The sequence below is a fragment of the Taudactylus pleione genome, unplaced genomic scaffold, assembly GCF_031769625.1.
Source record: "Taudactylus pleione unplaced genomic scaffold, aTauple2 ptg000607l, whole genome shotgun sequence".
NCBI classification, from domain to species: domain Eukaryota; kingdom Metazoa; phylum Chordata; class Amphibia; order Anura; family Myobatrachidae; genus Taudactylus; species Taudactylus pleione.
The window spans coordinates 1,398,761-1,420,602 of NW_028285009.1; the positions used below are offsets into that span (position 1 = coordinate 1,398,761).

Here is a 21,842-nt window from a genome sequence, read left to right on the forward strand (position 1 = left end):
ACGCAGGTGCTCCCTTAGGAACGCCTGGCGTTTATAGAAGGGGTTACTGACACCACTACTGATGTCAGTAGTGGACATTCTGCTCTATTAGAGCAGGAAGTCCACCTGGCCTTGCAGCAGCCTAGACCCTACCACACGGTCTTGTCGTAAGGCCGATGGTCGAGATAATCATAGATTGTAAGCTCCACTGGGGCAGGGACTGATGTGAATGGCCAAATATTCTCTGTAAAGCGCTGCGGAATATGTGTGCGCTATATAAATAACTGATAATAAATAAATAAAAATAAATAATCGCGACGGTCTCCAGGCCGCTCGCACAAGCTGTGGGAGGTCTCCCACAGCTTTGCGAGTGGCAGGAGAAAAAAAAAACGCCCACAGACCCTGCGAGCAGCCAGCGGCCGCGAGCGGGTCTGAATCAGGGCCATAATTTGATAAAATATAAATTCTCCGGCTATCTTTCTTTGCTGGTCTAAGGAGCCAAATTAGCCACAAATTAGGTCCCATGTCTTTTTTACTCTGCAAATACCAGCAGCTGCAGCTTGTTGCAATACACTAACAAAATCGCTGTAAAATAATGCGGCTTTGAAAGGGAGAAGTGGCGGCTTTTAGTTTGCAGCTTCATAGTGATAACTTGATTAAAAGTTCTTATTTTAATCAGGGGTCTCTTTAGAGAGGAGGGGGCCCGTGTGTATTCCCCGTCATGGGCCCCCTCCTCTCACCCTGGCGGCCGGCAGCTGACTGACCGGCAACCGCAGAATCAGTAGACTCTGGGCACTAGAGTGTGCCCACAGTCTACTGCGCATGCTCAGATCTCCATGAAAATGGCGCAGCAGCCATTTTCCCGGCAATTTTCTATACAGCGCATGCGCAAAACTCAGGGAAAATTTCCACAGCGGACATTTTCTGGCGTTTTGAGCAGCGCTGAGAAACCCAACGTGGGACCTCGGAGAGGCAAGTTCTAGATAATATGGGTGCAGGGTGTGCGGGCCCGTGTGTACCCATTATAAATACGCCCCTGATTTTAATGTAAAACGTCAGAATATATGGCCTGTTTTAGAGGTGGATGCGGATCCTGTCGCGACCGCAAACCCGTGACCGCGAACCCGTGACCTTGGGGAAGATGTGCGAAAATATACAAATGCCTCAGCTGCTTTGTATTGAGATGCCCTCTAATGGCACTTCAAGTCCACTACATGCCTATCCAGATGCACCATCGGCTGCACATCGGTGCTAGCATCGATGCTCTGAACATCCTATGGGCACTCAGAATGTCCGTGTCAAATAAGCCGTCGGAACCTTAACCACTGCGTACGAGTTTGCAGTCACAGACACGCCCCCAAAATGGCCGCAACACGCCTGCGTTTCATTTGCCTCCCCTCCACCCATTACCTTCCACAAACGCCCCCTGGCTGTCAATCACTCTGCGTCCAGTCCTCACAGCGACCGCCGTGGATAATGATACTTGACGTACGCTCAGTACGACTCTGACTCATGCGTGGTACAAAAGTAATCGCTCAACGCCGGGAACATCAGCATTTCATCCGCCCTGTGAATCGGGACTATAGTGCAGTCCCTCTGGTACTCCCCTCCTAACGAATAGTCGGACGCAATATTGTTGTTTGCGCAGTTGATCAATTTTTTTATACTGCTCATGAGTCGCCTTGCCCATGGGTCCAGGGTCCGTGCGCAGAGAGTCGCAGTTGCGATTGAGACGCACCGTCTCAGAAATGTCTTGAAAATGTATCGGGCGTTTCTTGGCAGTTACAGCGAGGTGGCTAAGAGGGCGCGCGGAGATGGGTCCACCTTATGGGCAAAAGTTCTTGCACATTCACACGCACGGCGTTACCCCAGGGAAGGGCATTTGCAGAAAGTTGCAGGTGTGCGTTCAAGCAATAGATGCAGCTCCTAAGTTTATAGCACTGGTTTATTATATCAGCTTAGTCAGGCTACAGGTATGACCTCCATCCATCTTAGCAGGCCGTGACCTCTGGGGTCATGTATCAAACAACCTTCTGTAGAGGACAACCGGAGGTGTTGCCCATAGCAACCAATCAGCTTCTACTTATCATTCATTTAATACATTCTATAAAATGATAGCTAGAATCTGATTGGTTGGTGTGGGCAAAACCCACTCTTGACCTCTTGAGTAGGTTCAGTACATCTCGCCCATAGTTTTACATCACCTGAAGATGGCCAAAACGTCTGTATGACGCACGGCAGCAGATTAGCTATGTAAAAAAAATACTTGAAACTGTCCTGAAAGCAAGGAAAACATTTACAATATCCAAGATGGAGTCCAACAAAGGCAGTAAAAAAAAATACAAACGTTAATATTCAAATGTAATATCGATGGAATGAAAGTCACTTTGCGTCCTCTTTGTCCGTCTCTGAGAACGCGGTCCACATGTCTTTGAAATCCAAAGTGGTGCCTGTCATTCTTTTGAAGAGGTCTTTAATGTCATCACAGGTGGTCTCAAAGTGAGTGGTGGCGTCATATGATCGGGAGATAAAAATCTGCAAAAAGACAAATGAATACCCTTAGCAGTAATTGGAGGGTATACAGGTGTCTGGGCACGTTATATTATGGAAGTGTTGTTATCACCATACAAGTTGGACAATGTAAAATATTTTATGTTTCTCTAAACTTTCTCTTCCTGCCACCCATGAGGTTTAGGAATTTGGAATCCAATCGACATTGCTTTGTGCTACATTCTTTTCCTGTCCACAGGGGTACCGAAAGGGGGGGAGTGGGTACTGTGTATCTGGACCCGGGCTTGTGGGAGGGCACCGGCAAGGGCAGAGCTGTAACTAGACTTTTTGGTGCCCTGTGCCAGAAAGAGCATTAGCGCACCCCCCCCGTTATTTTTCAAATAGGTACATAAGAAACGCACCCGAAAAAGGGCCATGGCCTCATGGGGAAGGGCCAGGGAAGAGATAGGAGAGGCCAGAAGATGCTGGGGATAAAAGAAGAGGAAGCTACAAGTGAGAATGATAATAAACAGGAAAATTAACAGGCCCAAACAGCGCCCCATGCCCTGCGGTGCCCTGTGCCCTGGCACTGGTCGCACTACCCTAGTTACAGCCCTGGGCGGGGGCCTGCTCCAGCTACTGAAAGGGACAAATATCCCCTGTTTGCATAGTATATTTAAATTATGTGGGGGCGTGGCCAGACCTGGATTTGCCACGCCCTCCAGGTACTCTGGCCCAGCTGATCTCTGAACTGCCCTGCCTGTCCATCTCAGTCTGTATTTACTTGTATCCAATTGTGCCATCCATCACCTGTTAATTATCACTACTTATAAAGAGTACAAGTAATACATCTCCCTTAAATCCTGGTGACAACCACGTATTGGCAAACATAACCAGTTCTATGGGTTACTGGGGTTTGCTATAAGTATTTATAAATGTATGCAAATGCAAGGCCGGCTCCTGGGGTCGGAGCACACTGTGCTGCCTCTGTTAATAGCGCCCTATAGTACTGCGCGGCGTAGCCGTGTGCGAACAGAAATGGGCGTGGGGCCTAATTACCATAGTCCACGCCCCCTAAGTGATGTTATTTGGCGGCGTGTCCGCATGGCACGCCTCCAAATTACATCATGCTGGGGGTAAGCCGGGCACTCCGTCACTAGCTGGGCTTCCCCCAGCCATCTCCCAGCACTGCGCGCAGCATCCATTCAGCTACTCCGGGGTCCGGCACCGCCGCACAGCTGCGGCAGTGGGGGTCCCCGACCTCCCGATTTGACCACCCACAGGCCACTTCGGCCCATAGGTGGAATAGCGGGACAGTACTGTCCCGCTGAAATCGGGATGTTGGAGAGGGGTGCGCCCTCTATGCGGTGGCGCCCCTGTTCGACCGCACTGGTCGAACACCCCTTGACCCTGTGCAAGTGTGACAAGTTTGCACTACTCATGTACAACCTTGATCGGTGCCTATGGTCTGGAATTTCAAGGACAAAATACCAATAACCAAAGTTATCTGCTGCTGTGAAACACAATATGAATAAGTCAATACGAAGTCAGTTCAACAAGCAATTGTGTATGTGACAGGGGGGATACGGTTTTGGGGGGCTCATCCCAAAGCACTTTTATCCGGCTGACGCTCATATGTAATATCAAAGTACAAGTTATATGGCGCTGGCTTCTCTCCTTACCTGGCTTTTTGTTCCATCGTGTTTCGGGATGTACTGGTCCGTAATGGCCACAAATCTTAGAGAAAATTAAACATAACATTTTTTGTTAGCTGTTGTGACCGTTAATATAAACACAACTAAGCACAATAATGACCTAGACATTGGGAGTGAATAGACCCTATATTAGTAATTGCACACCCTACATATTTATGCCAGTTATCCAATACAATCCCCTACTGTTTTACTGCAAAAAAAAAGTGGTGGTTGCTATGGACACGAGAGTAAAAATACAAAAGAAGATTTGCAACAAAAATAAAGTAAAATACACATAATACATTTGGTGCTGCCCCCTGAGCAGAGCAGCCTTTCACATCTGCCTACATATGCTGAACAAAGATATGACAGGTAATGGAAATAAATAGGGGGGAGGGGCAAAATAGTGCAATATATTTTAGTAAATCTAGAATATAATAATCTCTTTATATGTATATATCTGCCATAGAGCAGAAGGGAGGCCCTGTCCCGGCCTCACAGCTCTAAGTGGCAGCTATAGTACAGGAGAAAAGAGGAGCAGGGAGATGCGAGACTGAGCGCACGTGCGCAGGGGGTGGCTGTTGGATGGGATTGGAGCAGTTGATAGAGAGGGGGCAGGGCTGGACAGAGCAGGGGCGGGGCAGAACCAAGGGCAGACTGAGGTGACTCTTTACTAGTCATATACATAAGACTGTCTGAGTGTGACTGGCCACTATTATTAATAAATAACAAACTCTCAGCCAATGAGAAGCGGCTGCCGACTGTCATGCTCATCAGTGCGTATTTGGAATAGTGGGTTGAGCACCCGTAAGTAACACACCCCCTGACAGGTTTTTGTTGGGGTCTGCATTGGTTTGCATCCTCATTTCGGCCTCTCTCAACATAAAGAGGCGTAATCGCAAAACGCGTCAGGGCCTGCATAGTGCAGTACAAAAAGGTACAATTTGCACCAGAAAATGTGTTTATGTCCAGATCTCAATCAGCCCCTTCATATATTAAAATAACATCCATATTCTGACTCGCGAGCAAAAAAAAAAAACCCGATCTCTTAGCAATGCCTTGGTACCATAACATGCCGCTGAGACACATCACGCCAGTCTCCTACGGGACCTCACGCTTAATAGATTCTGCCCAGTTTACTGTATTAAATAAATAAGTCTTATTGAAACTGCCTGTAAATGTATACAAGTGGGAAAGAAAAAGATTTGAACAACTTTAATATTGTGCCCTTGCCCTACTTCCCATCTTGTGATAACATGGCGACCTTCTGGGCAGAGACCGACTCTGTGGGTCGTTTTTGATGTTTCACCCCCTCCTGCCACCCTGTGAAGGTTACACAATCTCATTGCCAGAAGTGTAACATCAGCTCACACCAGGAATTGTGACTCATCACAACTGTATTTCCTGCATTCCGCTCAGGTTCTAGGAAATTTACCGTCCACTTCGCAGTTGCAAAAGAATAAAAAAAAAACAACTTTAATTCTACAATTTTACAGCTTTACACCCATGAGCTTGTGGTAACTTCCTTCAAGTACTGAAAGGGTTAACTCTTGGGAAGAGAGCCGGGCAATCCTAATCCGGGCTAATGCCTGCCAATGCAGATGTCATAATCTCCGCCTTGCAGGTCATGTGCCAAATATAATGGTTGACACCAATTTATAAAAATGCCTAAAATTGAAATCCAATCGATATAAGTACAGGTATGGGATTAATTATCCAGAATGTTTTATCCGTGATGTGGAGCATGATGTACAAATTATATAAAAAGATATTAGTGCGGATGACGATCTTAATGGTTTTAACTTTCTGGAAAGCTGTTTTTTTTTCAATAAGTGTGTCCTTTATTTATTTCATATTAGAAATCTTTCCCTTTCAGATGCCCTGTTATTCAGCTGGTGTCTTGTTCCTTGTTTGAAAAAAATAGTAAAAATATTATTACTATTATTATAATTATTATTAATAATACTTGTCAGAAATGGTTGGGTACGGGATACCAGGGGTCGAGATGCCGGCAGTCAAAGGGCCTGATTCAGACCCGCTCGCAAGTGGGTCGATGGCCGAGCAGTGCGCCCCCGCGGCGTGCGAACTGCGCGTGCGCGAGCCCCGGAGCAAGTGAGAAATTCACTCGCTCCGGGGCTCGCTACAAACGGGGTGGCTGTCGATGTTGATCGACAGCTCGCCCCGTTTTGTAGGTGGGTCGGGAGGGGGGTGGCTTGCCAAACGGAAGCTTTCCCGAAGGAACGCCTGCCATTTGGGGGCGGCCCTACTGACATCACGAGTAGTGAGCTTCCGGCTCTATTAGAGCCGGAAGCTCACTGGGGCTTGCGGCAGATGAGACCCTACCACAAGGGTCTCGTCACAAGCCCGATGGTCGGGACCATTGTGACCATCACCTGGCCGCTTGCTAAAGCTGTGGGTGGTCACCCACAGCTTAGCGAGCGGCCAGAAGGCCGGTCAACAACAAAAAAAAACCGCCCTTCAGACCTGCGAGCGGGTCTGAATCAGGGCCAAAATACCAACAGTGGCATCCCAACAGTCAGAATCCCGACAGGTTTAGGTAAGTACAGCGCCCCTCTCCTCAGCTCGCAGCACAGCTACAAGAATCATTTTTTATTTTTTTTTACTCCTAAGGGGGCATGGCCACGTCTCCTGCCGTTAGGCCGCACCTCCCGCCATTAGGCCATGCCTCCCGCCATTAGGCCATGCCACCTTCCCCAGGGCCCGGCTTGCCTCTCAGTGCCCCCGTTAGTTATAACCTTTTTATGAACATCTCAGAAACAAAAAAACAAAACACATATTTATATTATTCTCAGGAATTTGGCCAGAATAAAGCTTTCTTGCTGCCCATTGTATGTGAGAGAGGTAGGGGAGGCTGGAATATTTAAATAGTACTCAGGGCTGTCTAAAGAGGATGCAGTCAGGAAGCCGACGGTCGAAATGCCGACCTCCTGTTTCCCGACTGTCTAATCCCGGCAAGGTACTAATGACAGGTGTCGAAATCCCAATGTCTGTCATTAGACCTAAGACGGGAGCCCGACGCCCGGCATAACGAATGAAGATAAGCCGGATGCCGAGCGTGGACAGCCTCAGGGGGGAGAGGGTTAGGTTTTAGGGCTCCCGGGGGCACTTAGGGTTAGGCACCCCCCCTGGAGGGTTAGGTTTAGGCTAGGGGAAGGGGGGGGTTAGGGTTAGGCACCCCCCGGGGAGACTTAGGTTTAGGCTGCAGGGAAGGGGGGGTTAGGGTTAGGCACCCTCCGGGGAGACTTAGGTTTAGGCTGCAGGGAAGGGGGGGTTAGGTTTAGGCACTTGGGGGGGAGGTTAGGGGTAGGCACCCCCCCCCGGGAGGGTTAGGCTAGGGGAAGAGGGGGTTAGGGTTAGGCACCCCCGGGGGGAGGTTAGGGTTAGGCACCCCCCCCAGGAGACTTAGGGTTAGGCTGCGGGGAAGGGGGGGTTAGGTTTAGGCACTTAGAGGGGGGTTAGGCACTTTGGGGGGAGGTCTGGGTTAGGCACCCCTAAAGGAGGGTTAGGGTAGGGAGTTGGGTTAGCGATACTTACCCAAATTAACGATCGTAATCTTCACCCCTACCGGGCTTCCGCTGTAGGGATTAGAGGCATGCTGCCGGTGGTATTACATACTGATTCCGTCTAAAGCTGGGTACACACCTGAATGACCAGGTGACCCAGACGCGATGTAACAATATATTGCACCAACGTTCAAACTGCATGATCCGCTGTACGACTGTGCAATATATATTGTTACATGTATAATGCAACCATATTGCACCATCCATGGCATTTTCCCATCTGATCATCGCAGACAATATATCATTTAGGACCTCATTCAGAGCCGCTCGCTATTTGCGGTCGTTCGTTCAAAAACAAGGGGTGGTTATTCAAATGAACCGTTCGCTCATTGCGGTCTGTTCACGCCTCTAAGTCTGAACGAGCGAGCAAAACTTGCGGTCGAAATTTTGAAAAATACGCCCCCTTGCCGCTCGCACCATACGTCATGTCTGCTATTTATTAGATTAATCGAACAGCGTATGAACTGCTCGCTATTCTTGTGGTTGGTTTTTCCTACCACTATATTGCGAGCAGTTCTGACTATAAAATAACCAAGTAACGTGGTCAATGACGCTGCTGTATTAATTATGCACACCTTTTGACCTTTAAGCACGCCTGCGTTCTGATCTCCACTCCCCGTTTTCAAGCACCTTCCCCTGTTACCACCCACATACGCCTCCTCCTGTCACTCAAAGTAGCAGGCATTCACTATATAGCGAACAAACGATTTTCGGCTGCACTGACTGGTTCGCGCGTGCGTATTACAAACCGTACACATGCGCAGTTGTGCGAACATCGCTCAGTGCGAACGAGCGGCCGCTTACGAGCGGCTCTGAATCAGGCCCTTAGTGTGTACCTAGCTTTAGACCACACTTGCCTGCTAAACCCTAAATCAACATAAGAATAATAATGTCCAGCAATGCAGCGTAGTACTACATGCCATCGCCGTTTGCGGAGGTTTGACTGCATTTACCATCTGTATCAACTATCAAGCACTAGAAAGCAAAACCCTGTGGATCTTACAAACGACAGGCAACGCCATCTATGGGCTTCTTTTTGGATAATTCTCTGAGAGGGAGCCAATAGGATTCCTCATTGGGTCCCCGTTCGCTCGCGCATGTTGACTCCTATGTCATAAACCCATAAGTCTACACACCGCAAAGGACGGCTTACCGGAAGTGCTGTCCTTTGCTGTTTTACTGTAAATGCCATTGCACATGCATACGGGCAGATATGCATGCGGTAAGTGGCGGGATGTACTGCATTCAAAGGGGTCTATTTACTAAGCAGTGTTAGGAGACAGAGGGCCTGATTCAGAGCCGGACGCTATTTGCGGACGGTCGTTCTGAAAAAGGGGCCGGATATTTAAATTGAGCGCTCGCTCTTTGCGGTCTGTTGACGCCTCTATGTCTGAGCGAGTGTTCGAAAAATGCGCTCGCTATTTTGTAAAGACGCCCCTTTGCCGTTCGCATCATACGTCATCTCCTGTATTTATTAGATTAATCGGGAACATCGAAAGGCGTCTGAACTGCTCGCAGTGCTTGTGGCAGGATTTACTTCCCGCTATCACTGCGAGCAGTTCAGGCTAAAAGACAACCAAGTGACGTGGTCGATGACACTCCTTTACTAATTATGCACTCCCATAAAACACCGTTTTGACCGTTAGACACGCCTGCGTTCGGATCTCCACACCCCGTTTTCAAGCACCTTCCCCTGTTACCACCCACAAACGCCTCATTCTGTCACTCAAATTAGCAGCCTCTCGCTGTTTTACGAGCGCACGATTTCCGACCACAATGACTGGTTGGCTCATGTGCATTACGACCCATACGCATGCGCAGTTGTGCGAACATCGCTCGGAGCGAACGAGCAGCCGCTTACGAGTGGCTCTGAATCAGGCCCAGAGTGAAAAGTGATAAGAAAGTGATAAGGTGTCAGCCAATCAGCTCCCAACTGTCATTTTTCAAACACAGCGGGGTATATTTACTAAAGTGCGGGTTTTTAGAAGTGGAGATGTTGCCCATAGCAACCAATCAGACACTAGCTATTATCTTCTACAAGGTGCTAGATAAATGTGAAGTAGAATCTGATTGGTTGCTCTGGGCAACATCTCCACTTCTAAAAACCCGCACTTTAGTAAATATACCCCAGCCTGTGAGATGACAGTTGGGAGCTGATTGGCTGGCACCTTATAATTTTCTTATTACTTTTCAATCTGTCTCCTAACACTGCTTAGTAAATAGACCCCTAAATGCGATGCTTGATACATCCCGTCACATGACTGTCTGGACTGTTACTACCTTGGGGGCAACGATTGGCCAGTGAATGGCATTTCCGGCAATCTAAAAGCTGACAACAATGAATAATATGCTTAATTGTGTCTAGTACAGGAGAAAACCACGCACAACCAATTTTACTCTCAGTGCATTCATTTACATTGATGAACAGGATATTTTTGGAAGACAGAAAGAGACTGTGGGACAAAGAGAAAAACCAGGGCACTCCGGACAAAGCAGCCTTTGCAAGCAAACTTGGTAACACTCATCTAGATGCCAGGTAAAACTGGAACATGAATATTATTATACCTACTGTACAGATAAAAGCTTTTCATAGCTTGTTACATGTTCTGCAGATGGGACATGGGAATATTTGCAAACTCTGGTGTCCAGAATAATAACCTAATATAACAGGCGGCCTAATGCCATATTCCACTCACTTCTGATCAACAGGTTCCAGGAGTTCTAGAGCCGGCTGGATCTCAGTCTGAGGATTCTCAGTTTCCACGGTTGTGCTAATTATAGCGACGTATTTCCCATCTGATGCCACACAGTGCGAACAGGAGACCATACACACATAGATGTCTGAGCGGGGGGGGAAAGACAGCAGCCTGCAGTTATAATCACCACTATTAATAATCACATATATCCACACTCTGCAGGGCCCAAGCTCTCCTTCCCTGACTGGTCCATGTGGGGGTCTGGGAAGTCTGGACGCATGTTGCTAGGGAATGTACGAAAGACACTTTAGCAAAAACAACAATTATTATTTCTGTTCTGCAAAGCGAATTAAATGGGGGTACACGGCGCAGATGCCTAAACTCCATATTTACAAGGGATTACTTTTCTTGACAACAAAGCAATAGTGTCACTGCGAGTGTAAGGTGGCGTGTTGTCAGTTCCTTATTTGAGATAAGTCAACTCAGCAGCTGCATGTTTTGGTCTATCTAAGGTCCTGATTCAGAGCCGGACGCCCTGACCAGAGCGCTCGCTCTGAATCAGGGCCCACCTCCATAAATATGGAGCGTCCTCCTGGACGCTCGTATAGCTGTGGGTCACCACCCACAGCATATACGAGCGTGCAGGATGATGGTCGCGATGGTCTTGACCATCGCCACTGCGAGCCGGAGCCTGCGGTTGAGTTTCTCAACCGCAAGGCCAGGAGTGATTTTGGCTCTATCAGAGCCAAAATCACTCCCACTGACATCACTAGTGATGTCAGTGGGGCCGGCTTCTGACGGTAGGCGTTCCCTTGGGAACGCCTCCGTCTGGCAGGCACGCCCACCAAAGGGGGCGTGCTGTCAATCAACATCGACAGCACGCCCCCTTTGATCAGACACAACGAGCGAAGGAAAGTCCTTCGCTCGTCGCGTCTCGTGCATGCGCACGACGGAGCTCCCTCCATCGTGCGCATGCGCAGTGCACACCATCGACCCACTTGCGAGCGGACAGCCGCTCGCGAGTGGGTCTGAATCAGGCCCTATGTAGCCATTGGTGATAGTCTGGATGAAATATGCCAATACACGATACTTCTGTATAAAGCTATGGCATGACATACAGTGTGAGTTCTGTAGGGAGTTGCTAGCCTTAAGCATTTTGGAAACTTAGGGCCTGATTCAGACCCGTTCGCGAGGATGAGTTCGCACGCAGTCGTTGGCAATAAAAGTATGCAAATGCCGCGATCGCTAGCAAGACATTAGCACGTCCACTATGTTTTGCCGTGCGATCGCGGTATGTATTTAGACGTCCACCGGCCTGACACAAGACGCCCACTTTCCCTTAGTAACATACGTCATCTCCAGGAAGTGTATTAAACAATCGGTAACATCGGCTGACATCGGACCCATACGTAGCACTTGTGGTTGGCCATACCCTACCGCAAGCACTGCGAGTGCTGCTGTGTTTTATTCAGCCATGTGACATGTATGCTGACGCTGCGTCTTTATAATGCACGCCCCTGAAACGGCGTTCAGACGCACAGACACGCCTGTGTTCGCACCACCGCACCCCTGTTACCATCGACCAACCCCCTGTCACCACCCACATATGGCATGTCCTGTCACTCATGCTTGTGGAGCGTCTGTGTACTGGCAGCAAATGCTTCCCAATCGCAGTGACTGGTTCGCGTACTGCGTCTTGTATGCAAGCGCAGATTGCAAACATCGGCAGGCTGAATCAGCCCCTTATGGCCTAAGGGTCGCACGCAAAGTGTGCTGTATTATAGGGATGGCCACCGGTGGTTTTTCATCGATGGTCACCATTGATGGAACCATCGGTGATAACAATTGATGGTACACTACCCATTTATTGTGAACCATCGATGGTTTGCACCACTAGATGGCCACAGCTGCCAGGTGCACGGCAAGCAGCGGGCCAATCAAAAAGAGGGCGGGACTTAGCAGACCACCAGTGTCTAAACTCAGTGGGGAGCAGAAAAAAAAACCCATTGGGTTCCACATCGATGGCGGAAAACCATTGTCTCTCTGCCATTGATGGCAAAACCATCAGCAATAGGTAGAAAAACATCGATATTTGTTAACTATTGATGGTCGATGGCCATCCCTATTGTATTAGCGGGCAGCTGCGGAAGCCTGATTTTCTGCCTTTATGCTAATCTGAAGGCTTGTGTGCCTTCAAGCGGAAAGTTGCGCCACCCATTAATTTGACGCTATTTTGCAACCATCACCTTTAGCCCCATGTTAGGTTAAAAGATCCGTCCGAAACAGTCTTCCCTTTCCCGAACGCACAACAATCGTACAGAGGTTTTGATACGCCCTCTCATATGACACTCCCACAAGACACGGAGGTTCCGTGCGGTTGCATTGTTACCGTCCAGTTTCCACCCCGAAACGACCAATTTCACACAAAGACAGACGTGTCTAGGTTCCGCATGACTCAGAATAGAACTAAGATATGCAAAAATACGGAGATGCTCGTTTGCGCATTCGCTATGTGCGAACACTCGCGCCCCGTAGACAAGAGATCCATCTGACTTAGAGTAAGTCGAATAATTGGCCTCACCTGATTTTCTGTTGACTTGCGTCTGGGGGATGATGATTTGGCAGGATGTGCACTCATTCGTGTTCCTGATTGGATGGCTGAGGATGCAGATAGCCCGTATCACCTGCCCCGTCTTCTTCACTTGATCAGGAACATAACTGGGGTCACAGATTAGCTGTTTACAGTAAGCGATCTGCAATGCAAGAGAATGCCTCGCTTGGACTTCATTTGTAACAAAATTAACGAGAAAAACTTAATGAAAATGATTGATTTTTTCAGGGGTGTGTGCAGGGGTGTAGCCAGAATTTTGTGGGTCTCATAGAAACATTTTGAAGAGACCCTCACCCTAATACTTGTAGCGAGACACCTCTCTCCGCATCAGCTATTTATTTTATGCCCCATAGAAGTGCTATAGTTCATTTTATGAACCAGTAGTACTCCAGGTAATGTTATTCCTCATAGTACTGTCTGGTTTACAATATGCCACATTGTAGTGCTGCCAGTACAGATTATGCCACACAGTGACCCCAATTCACACTATGCCATACGGTGTAGCCAGAATATACTACGCAACTAAATTGTCCAAGTTCATAGTATGCCACATTGTAGTGACCCCAGTTCATATTATGCCACATTGTAGTGCCCCCAGTTTATAGTATGCCACATTGTAGTGCCCCCATTTATATTATGCCACATTGTAGTGCCCCAGTTTATAGCATGCCACATTAAAGTACCCCAGTTTGCCACAATGCTGTGCCCCCAGTTTATAGTATGCCACATTGTAGCACCCCCAATTCATAGTATGCCACATTGTAGCACTCCCAGTTCATATTATGCCACATTGTAGTGCCCCCAGTTTATAGTATGCCACATTGTAGTGCCCCCATTTATATTATGCCACATTGTAGTGCCCCCAGTTTATAGTATGCCACATTGTAGTGCTCCCATTCATATTATGCCACATTTTAGTGCCCCCAGTTTATAGTATGCCACATTGTAGTGCCCCAGTTTATAGCATGCCACATTAAAGTACCCCAGTTTGCCACATTGCTGTGCCCCCAGTTTATAGTATGCCACATTGTAGTGCCCCCAGTTCATAGTATGCCACATTGTAGTGCTCCCATTCATATTATGCCACATTGTAGTGCCCCAGTTTATAGCATGCCACATTAAAGTACCCCAGTTTGCCACATTGCTGTGCCCCCAGTTTATAGTATGCCACATTGTAGTGCCCCCAGTTTATAGTATGCCACATTGTAGCACCCCCTGTTCATATTATGCCACATTGTAGTGCTCCCATTCATATTATGCCACATTGTAGTGCCCCCAGTTTATAGTATGCCACATTGTAGTGCCCCCAGTTTATAGTATGCCACATTGTAGCGCCCCCAGTTCATATTATGCCACATTGTAGTGCCCCCAGTTTATAGTGTGCCACATTGTAGTGAACAGAATTATTAAAAAAAAAAAATAACACATGGATTTTACCTTGCTGATAGCTCCAATAATTATTTAAGTTATCATATTTGTGTTTGTGTTATGCACAAATATACATCTGTATTTTGATTTATTTAACACAGGTTTTGTCAACAAGTGTCTCTCTGTGGGGGGGGGGTACCCATCACAACTAATAAGATTGCATCTATCATTTTAAAGGGTTTACTAGACTAATGGTAGCTATAATTCGATTGGCTGCTGTGGGAAATACTTCCCCTTGCTCACTTTAGAGGATTTGATTAAACTCCCCCAGATGAGTCTCTAAGTCCCTTGACAGCTACAAGCTACAAGCCTTTGACAGTGCATTATTGAACTTCTAAAAGATGGAGAGTCACACCCAGGAGGGGAACTTTGCATTTCTGAGCCCCCTAGCAAAATTACTGGCAGGGCCCGTCAATACTCCCCAGTCATTTTAAGCATGCACTGGAACGGAGAGTAGAGCCAGGGCCTTGGGAGTGGGACCTGGTATCCACAGACCCCCCCTTCACATACTTGCCTACTCTCCCGGGACTGTCGGGAACCTCCCGAAAATCGGGTGCCGCTCCAGACACCCCGCAAGACTAGGCAAGTCCCCCGGAATGGATGCCAGCACCCCGCTAACCCCCTGCCACCCGCAAAAGTGGGCGGTGCGGGGGTGTGATGATGCGATTCACGCTGAATCGCATCATCGTAGCCCCGTCCCCTGCCTTATAATGCCAGTAATATTGGCATTATAAAGCGGGGGGCGGGGCCACGATGACGCGATCGCATCGGCACGCCCCCCGCTCCGCCTATTTGATCCGCCCCCATCCTCTCTGCTGGACGGACCTGTCAGCCCCCTCCCGGATTCCCCTGCCGAAATGTCGGCAAGTATGCCCCTTCACCCCAGGCTAGGGATAGCCATCAGTGGGTCAACAATTGATGGTCACCATCTATGGTTAACCTCGATGGTATTACAACATCAACAGGGAACAATCGATTGTATCACCTACTGATGACCATCCCTGCTCTATATCTCACCGGGCCAATCAGAGGTGGGGGCGGGGTTTTGCAGTTTAAATTAGGGAGGGGAGGCGTAGCTAGGCTGTATGTCCAGGCGCCAAGTAGAAATAAAAAGCATGGGAGAGCTCTGTACCATCAATGCTGGAGAACCATTGGATCTCCGCCATCGATAATAAACCCATCTACCCTTGGTGGTTAACCATCGATGGTTATTAAAGATCGATGTCCATTCCTACACCAGGCCCTGTGTTAGCTTCACCTTTTTCAGTGACACCTGTTTGGTAAAGTGTGAGAGCAGATGCATCAGGAAGCTGGATGGTGAAACCCCTGTCTGTCTGTTTGTAGTAAGACGTAATATAACTGTTATAACGGGACCTGTGCAACAAATGACGTAGACAATTGTAATCCATGCTCACCTCTCCCTTGGACCGTACTCCGATGGCCTGTCCCTTTTCCATTAGGATCTCATTGACGGGTTTATTGAGCATGTAAATTCCCCCGTACAAAGCACTCAGCCTAAGGGAGCAGAGGGGAGACAAATGTGACATCAGCTATTTGTTCTGTACAAGGCAGATACATTTCTCGGTAGCCAGCAGAGATTAAAGGGGCTGTTCTAAGACAATTCAGTATTTCTTCTGTGACTTTCTATGTTAATCTATGGGCGCCATGTTCCGCAGACTGGACACACTGGTTACCACCAGGGATAGAAATCAAATCATGATATAATTCACTTTATTTTCCCCCATATCTCTCAAATCGAGACCTGGGATATAGATGGGGGCTGCGGCACTAGACATGGGGTCCCCATGTAACAGGGGCTCCCACAACCTAAAAAAGGTAATAAAACGTTAGACATAAAGCGAAGTTTAGGGGTGACTGTAGACCAATAAGAAGCCTCCACCTTTCTACCTCCAGCTTCTTATTGGTATTCAAGGTCATGCTATGCAGATGCTGGATGCGCAGCCAATCGGGGATGGGACCATATGGAGCAATAGGAAGCCACTAGCAGAGAGCTTACAACAGTAGTATTCAACATGCGGCCACAGTTTTACCATTCGGACATACTAAAACATTTTTATTTATTTATTTATTAACAGTTTCTTATATAGAGCAGCATATTCCGTTGCGCATTACAATTGGAAACATTTATAGAGCAAAACAGGTTAATAACAGACAGATATAGGTAGGAAGCCCTGCTCTCAAGCTTACAATCTATAGGGAAATAGGCATTGATACACAAGGATAGGTGCTATATATTGCAATTTGGTCCGGCCAGAATGCACAGTTTCTTGGTGGGCTGCATGATCCAGTCACACAGGAATGTCGGCCAAATGTCAGGAGTATGTGAAAGAAAGACGATGTGTGAGGTTATGTGTGGACTGTGAGAGGGGATGTAATAAGACATGGAAGCTATGAAGGTTATGTGGTCGGTTCTGGAATCTGATAAGCTTGTCTGAAGAGGTGAGTTTTCAGGGAACGCTTGAAGGACTGGAGACTAGAGGAAAATCTTATTGTGCGTGGTAAGGCATTCCATAGAGTGGGTGCAGCCCGAAGAAAGTTCTGTAACCGTAAATGGGAGCAAGTAATGCATGGGGATGAGAGACGCAGATCTTGTGCTGAGCGGAGAGGTCGGGTTTTGAGATATTTTGAGATGAGTGAAGAGATGTATGTTGGGATGCTGGGATGTGTAGTTCCACAACAGCTGGAGAGCCCAATTGTGAATATGAAGTGCTCAAACAATACTTTCCCCATGCACCCACTTAATCTGGTATATAATTATGTATTAAGAGCATCTATAATATAATCTCCTTAAATGTCTGTTTAGTAGATGTGTGCTAGAGCTGAAGTGAGGGGGTGAGAGAGACAGATGGGGGAGGAGAGGGAGAGGGAGAGAGAGGGGGAGAGAGAGAGAGGGGGGAGAGAGAGAGATGGGGGCTGAGAGGGAGCGAGGGAGAGAGAGGGGTAGAGAGAGAAAGAGAGAGCGAGAGAGAGAGGGAGAGAGAGAGAGGGGGGGGGAGAGAGAGGGGGGGGAGAGAGAGAGGGAGTGAGCGAGATAGAGGGGGGGAGAGAGAGAGAGAGATCGGTGGGCCCTTCAGTTCCCAGTCTGACACTGGATGGGCAGTAAGACACTTTTCAGGACCTCCCTGTGGTCCTTGGTGCCTCAGACCAGTATACAAAGAGACAAAAAATTGGTCATGTCTAAGAGGACCAGAAGAGAAATCTCACAAGGGCCACCAAAGGCTGCCAGTTGCCCAGTACTGCTCTGGATCGTGTATTCCCAATTGATGTTCTATATGGAATTAATTAGTAGGATCTGATAATTATCACATGGTGGTGTCTCACCTGGCAAAGCCCTGCGTCAGCTCTCCCAGGCCATACAGAGGGTACAGGTAAGGGCTTTTGCTGTTTTTGGCCAGGGACTCACAATACAGTTTAATTCGGTTAATGGTCTCTAAACACGGCTGATCCAAGTAGCTGCAGTGAAAGAAACAAAGAAAAACAAAAATAAAAGATTATTTCCTTCATTCCGCTCTCACATCCTAATCCTTTATCGGCTTCTTACAACCTCTTGTCACCTCCACACTTGCTTGGATTTAGATTGTGGCTGAAACTTATTTGTAATGCATTTGTTCTAAAACTGAATGAATGCCTGACAGCAGTTTCCAGAACACAGCTTACACCAGTCCACCCAGTGCCGTTAAAAGGTTATCAGGCACCTCTCAGCCTGTGATGCCCAATCAGGCGCTGGTCCCCTCCCCTGCTTCCTACATTCCATGGACTAAGCAAGGGCAGAAGATAGAGAAGGGCGATGTCAGTCCTTGTGATGCTGCCTGTTGCTGCTCCTGCGTGGCTTGTTGTCTGGGGGTTGCATGCCGACATCGCAGTACAGCGCTGTGCGCATCACTAGACAAGGTGGGAAGTGCGCAGGACATGCTCAAGTTAATTTACTTAATTATGTCAGTTAATTAAGCTCCCTCTTACCCACTGCCAGTCAATGAAATTGAGGATGTGTTCAGTTCAAATTAGTGGAGCATTTTGGAACACGGCATTTTAGGTGCCCCCAACATATTGGATCCCTAGTTCGCTTATAATGTTATCATCCACCCTACCCAAAATAATGAACCCTAGCCGTTAAAACCAGTCTCTACTTACTCATCTGTCCTGTACAAGGCCAGGGCGTGACCAGTGAATGCCACAACCTCTGGACCTAGGTCAAATTTCCGATACAATTCCCGCATGGTCATTCGCTTGGGATCTGTATCCTGATGGGTCTTGATGTCTTGTTCGTTAAAGTGCAAAACGAATAGTAAGAATTTTCGGAAACGTCTCTTTTCAAACATGCCCATTAAGTCTGGAACCAAGAAAAGCAGTGTAAAGTATAGGGGTCCTGTAAGGGCAGATTGTAGCCTGTTGGCAGTCAAAGCACTTGGCATCTCAGTGATCTCACTAGGTCATACTGAATGGATAAGGTGCATAATGGGCCACCATTGGGTGGGTATGGAAGTGCTGGTATAAAGGGCCCAGACTGACTGAGGTGGGCTCATCGTGACCTGTCTGCCCTGCACCCTTGAATTAACACATCAAGTCAAAGAGGAAGTGGGCAGAAGAATGGCATGGGAAAAGGGAAGCAAATTGGGAAGAGGTCTGATGGCATGTAAAGGGTATGTGGGGAGGTCTGTGGGTATTTGAGGAGGTCTTATGGACATATAAAGGGCATGAAGGGAGACTCGATGGTATATGGGGGAGTTCTGGTGGCATATGAAGAGGTAAGATGGGAATGTGGGGAGGTCTGATGGGCCTGTGGAGATGTCTGGAGGACATGTGTGTGGAGATATCTGGACATATGAGGGGGTTTGATGGTTATATGAAGAGGCCTTTGGGGGCACACAAAGAGGCCTAAGGGGCATGTTTGGGCATGTGAGGAGGTCTGAGTAGCATGTGGGGGAGTTTATAAACACTGGTAGGATCTAGAGTCCTGTCTGTTTCCTTTGTACTGGGCCTCGCAATTTCTCATGGAAGCTGGCTGTATACTCTACAAAATGGCTGCCACCACAGTCTCCTCATGAAAAGAGGTCAAACTGTATTTTTAACAGACAAATAGAATGATGACAGAAGTTATTGAACCTCTCCCCTCACCAGAGGCTAAGGCTTCTTCCTCCGTGCATGGCACCTTGTGGATCTTTCCAGCTTTGTACACGTAACTTCCATCCACCACTTTGAAATCGATATATCGGGTCACTTCTGTGTATAAAAGCAACTTCACCAGCTGTCCTAACAGGAGCAGAAGGAAGAGCAGAGACATTAAGATAGATTTTTGTAACCCTCCACGACGCCGCCCCCAAACGCCAGCAGCATGTCAGTCATTCCACGGCTTACAGGGTACTGCGGCCGACGCTGCAACTGTATGGAGGCACGTGCACACTGCGCTTGTGCAGTCCCCCAACCATCGGCTGCAAAAAAAAAAAAAAAAAAACAGCATCCATTTCTGAATCAGACCCAGAATAAATATAATATACCTTAATTAAAGTAGCGCTAACCAGAAAGATATGAAAGACCAGGAAGCGTAGCGAGCCCGTGAGGGGACACTTTTGGGCACCCCATTCTCATCCTTGCCCCTTGACGTCACAGGTCCCCTGCAGCCCTCTATTCTAGACCTAACCATATACTTAGGGCATAGTTGCCGACATTCAGCTCCCTCTTTCCGGGAGGGAGCTGAATGTCTACTTTCAGTAGGGGGCATGGCTGGGCAATACTGCCAAATTGGGTCCGGGATCGGGACGTGAACGCGAGATCGCGTCATCGTGGCGCCGCCCCCTCTTTACAATGCCGGAATAAACGGCGTTATGAAGCAGGGGGCAGGGCCACGATGATGCGATTCAGCGTGAATTGCGTCGCCAACTCTGTCAGGTGTCGGGAGGGACGGCGGCTGTCGGGAGGCTTGCCTGACTTTCCGGCAAGACCGGAGCGGCACTCGATATTCGGGAGGCTCCCGCCCAAATCGGGAGGGTAGGCAAGTTTGGCTTAGGGCCTGATACAGCTTGGGTCGCAGGTCTGTGTTTGCACACACCCGGTCGATGTTTGCGCTCTGCACATGCGTTTGCACCACAGTGCGCATGCGCGAACCAGCCACTGCGATCGCATATGCGAATGCAGCGGATACGTAGAGACACAAGGAAATGAGTGACAGCAAGTGCCGTTTGGGGATGGAGGGGGGAGGGGTGGTCAAAGGAACGGAGGCGTGCTTGTGCGTTTAAACGCCGTTACAGGGGCGTGCATAATTAAGCCCCAGCGAGGGCATACGCAGCCAGAGCTCTACATGGCGACAGAAAACTGCGCAGATTGTGAGGCATGTCAAGCTCAACCACAACTCTGCGTATGGGTCCGATGTTACTCGATGTTGCCGATGTTTTCACTGACTTGCGGATGTATGTAATGGGAAGTGGGCAGCTTTATAAGAGGCATAGTGCTGCGATCACATTCATTCGCATAGTTTTGCAGCGAACGGGTGCGTGCGATTGCAGACTTGCGATCCGTGTTGTATCAGGCCCTTAGAGCAATGACAATGCCATTTTAATAGAAATGTTTTGCGCTAACAGTCATCGATCCCATCATAAAAAAATTGGGTCAGCAAAAGTGACAACGTAGAATGTAAAAGAATTATTACATCCCAAAACTGGAAACGATTCTCTCTCTTGCGGTCTAGTGTGTGGTCGATAGACACCATGCTGCGGCCTTGGCTGGAGTAACGGGACTTCCCGGATCTCATTTCGGGGATGCTCAGCTGGCTCTTATTCATACAGGCAGTGTGGGATCCAACTAAGTCATATTTTGATTTAGATTTAATTGATTAGATTCAAGAGACTATCTAATAAAGTTTACAAACTATAAGGACAAGCAGTGAAAATCTGCTGCTCAGCACAACCCTGGTGAGTGACTAATACTGTAAAACATTTGCTAAATCTTACTCTCGTTACTTTTGGGGACAAGCAACGTCTTGTTATAATAAATAGTATGGGTTACAAGGCTACAAGGCTACAAAAAACAAAAAGGGCAGCACAGACGGTGTAATGCAGTGATTCCCAACCTCAGTCCTCAAGGCACACTAACAGTCCTGGTTTTAGTGATATCCATGATTGTGCACAGATGGTTAAATCAATATAACTGAGGTACTAATTATGTCACTTGTGCTCAAGTATGGCTATCCCTAAAACCTGGACTGGTGGTGTGCCTTGAGGACTGTGGTTGGGAACCCCTGGTGTAATGGTTAGCATTACTGCCTCACAGCATTAAGGTCATGGGTTCGATTCCCACCACAGCCCTACCTGGACGGAGTTTGTATATTCCCCCTGTGCATGCGTGG

The 21,842-nt window shown here is 48.0% G+C and overlaps 1 protein-coding gene across 3 annotated transcripts in view; it reads right to left on the reverse strand.

Moving 5' to 3' along the window:
• Positions 1-1,906: 1,906 nt before the first annotated feature.
• The window catches only part of LOC148480691 (rab GDP dissociation inhibitor beta-like), a 32,360-nt gene continuing 12,424 nt past the window's right edge, over positions 1,907-21,842 (reverse strand). For 2 of the 3 annotated variants that reach the window (XM_088453983.1, XM_088453984.1), the window contains 8 exons: positions 19,619-19,753; positions 18,635-18,833; positions 17,825-17,956; positions 15,898-15,997; positions 13,025-13,196; positions 10,444-10,588; positions 4,152-4,206; positions 1,907-2,514 (listed from right to left, as the gene is read on the reverse strand). In XM_088453983.1, the coding sequence (XP_088310109.1) occupies positions 2,362-2,514; positions 4,152-4,206; positions 10,444-10,588; positions 13,025-13,196; positions 15,898-15,997; positions 17,825-17,956; positions 18,635-18,833; positions 19,619-19,753 (1,091 nt within the window). In that variant the 3' untranslated portion in view covers positions 1,907-2,361. The remainder of the gene's footprint in view (positions 2,515-4,151; positions 4,207-10,443; positions 10,589-13,024; positions 13,197-15,897; positions 15,998-17,824; positions 17,957-18,634; positions 18,834-19,618; positions 19,754-21,842) is intronic. The other variant, XM_088453985.1, reaches the window with a different exon arrangement.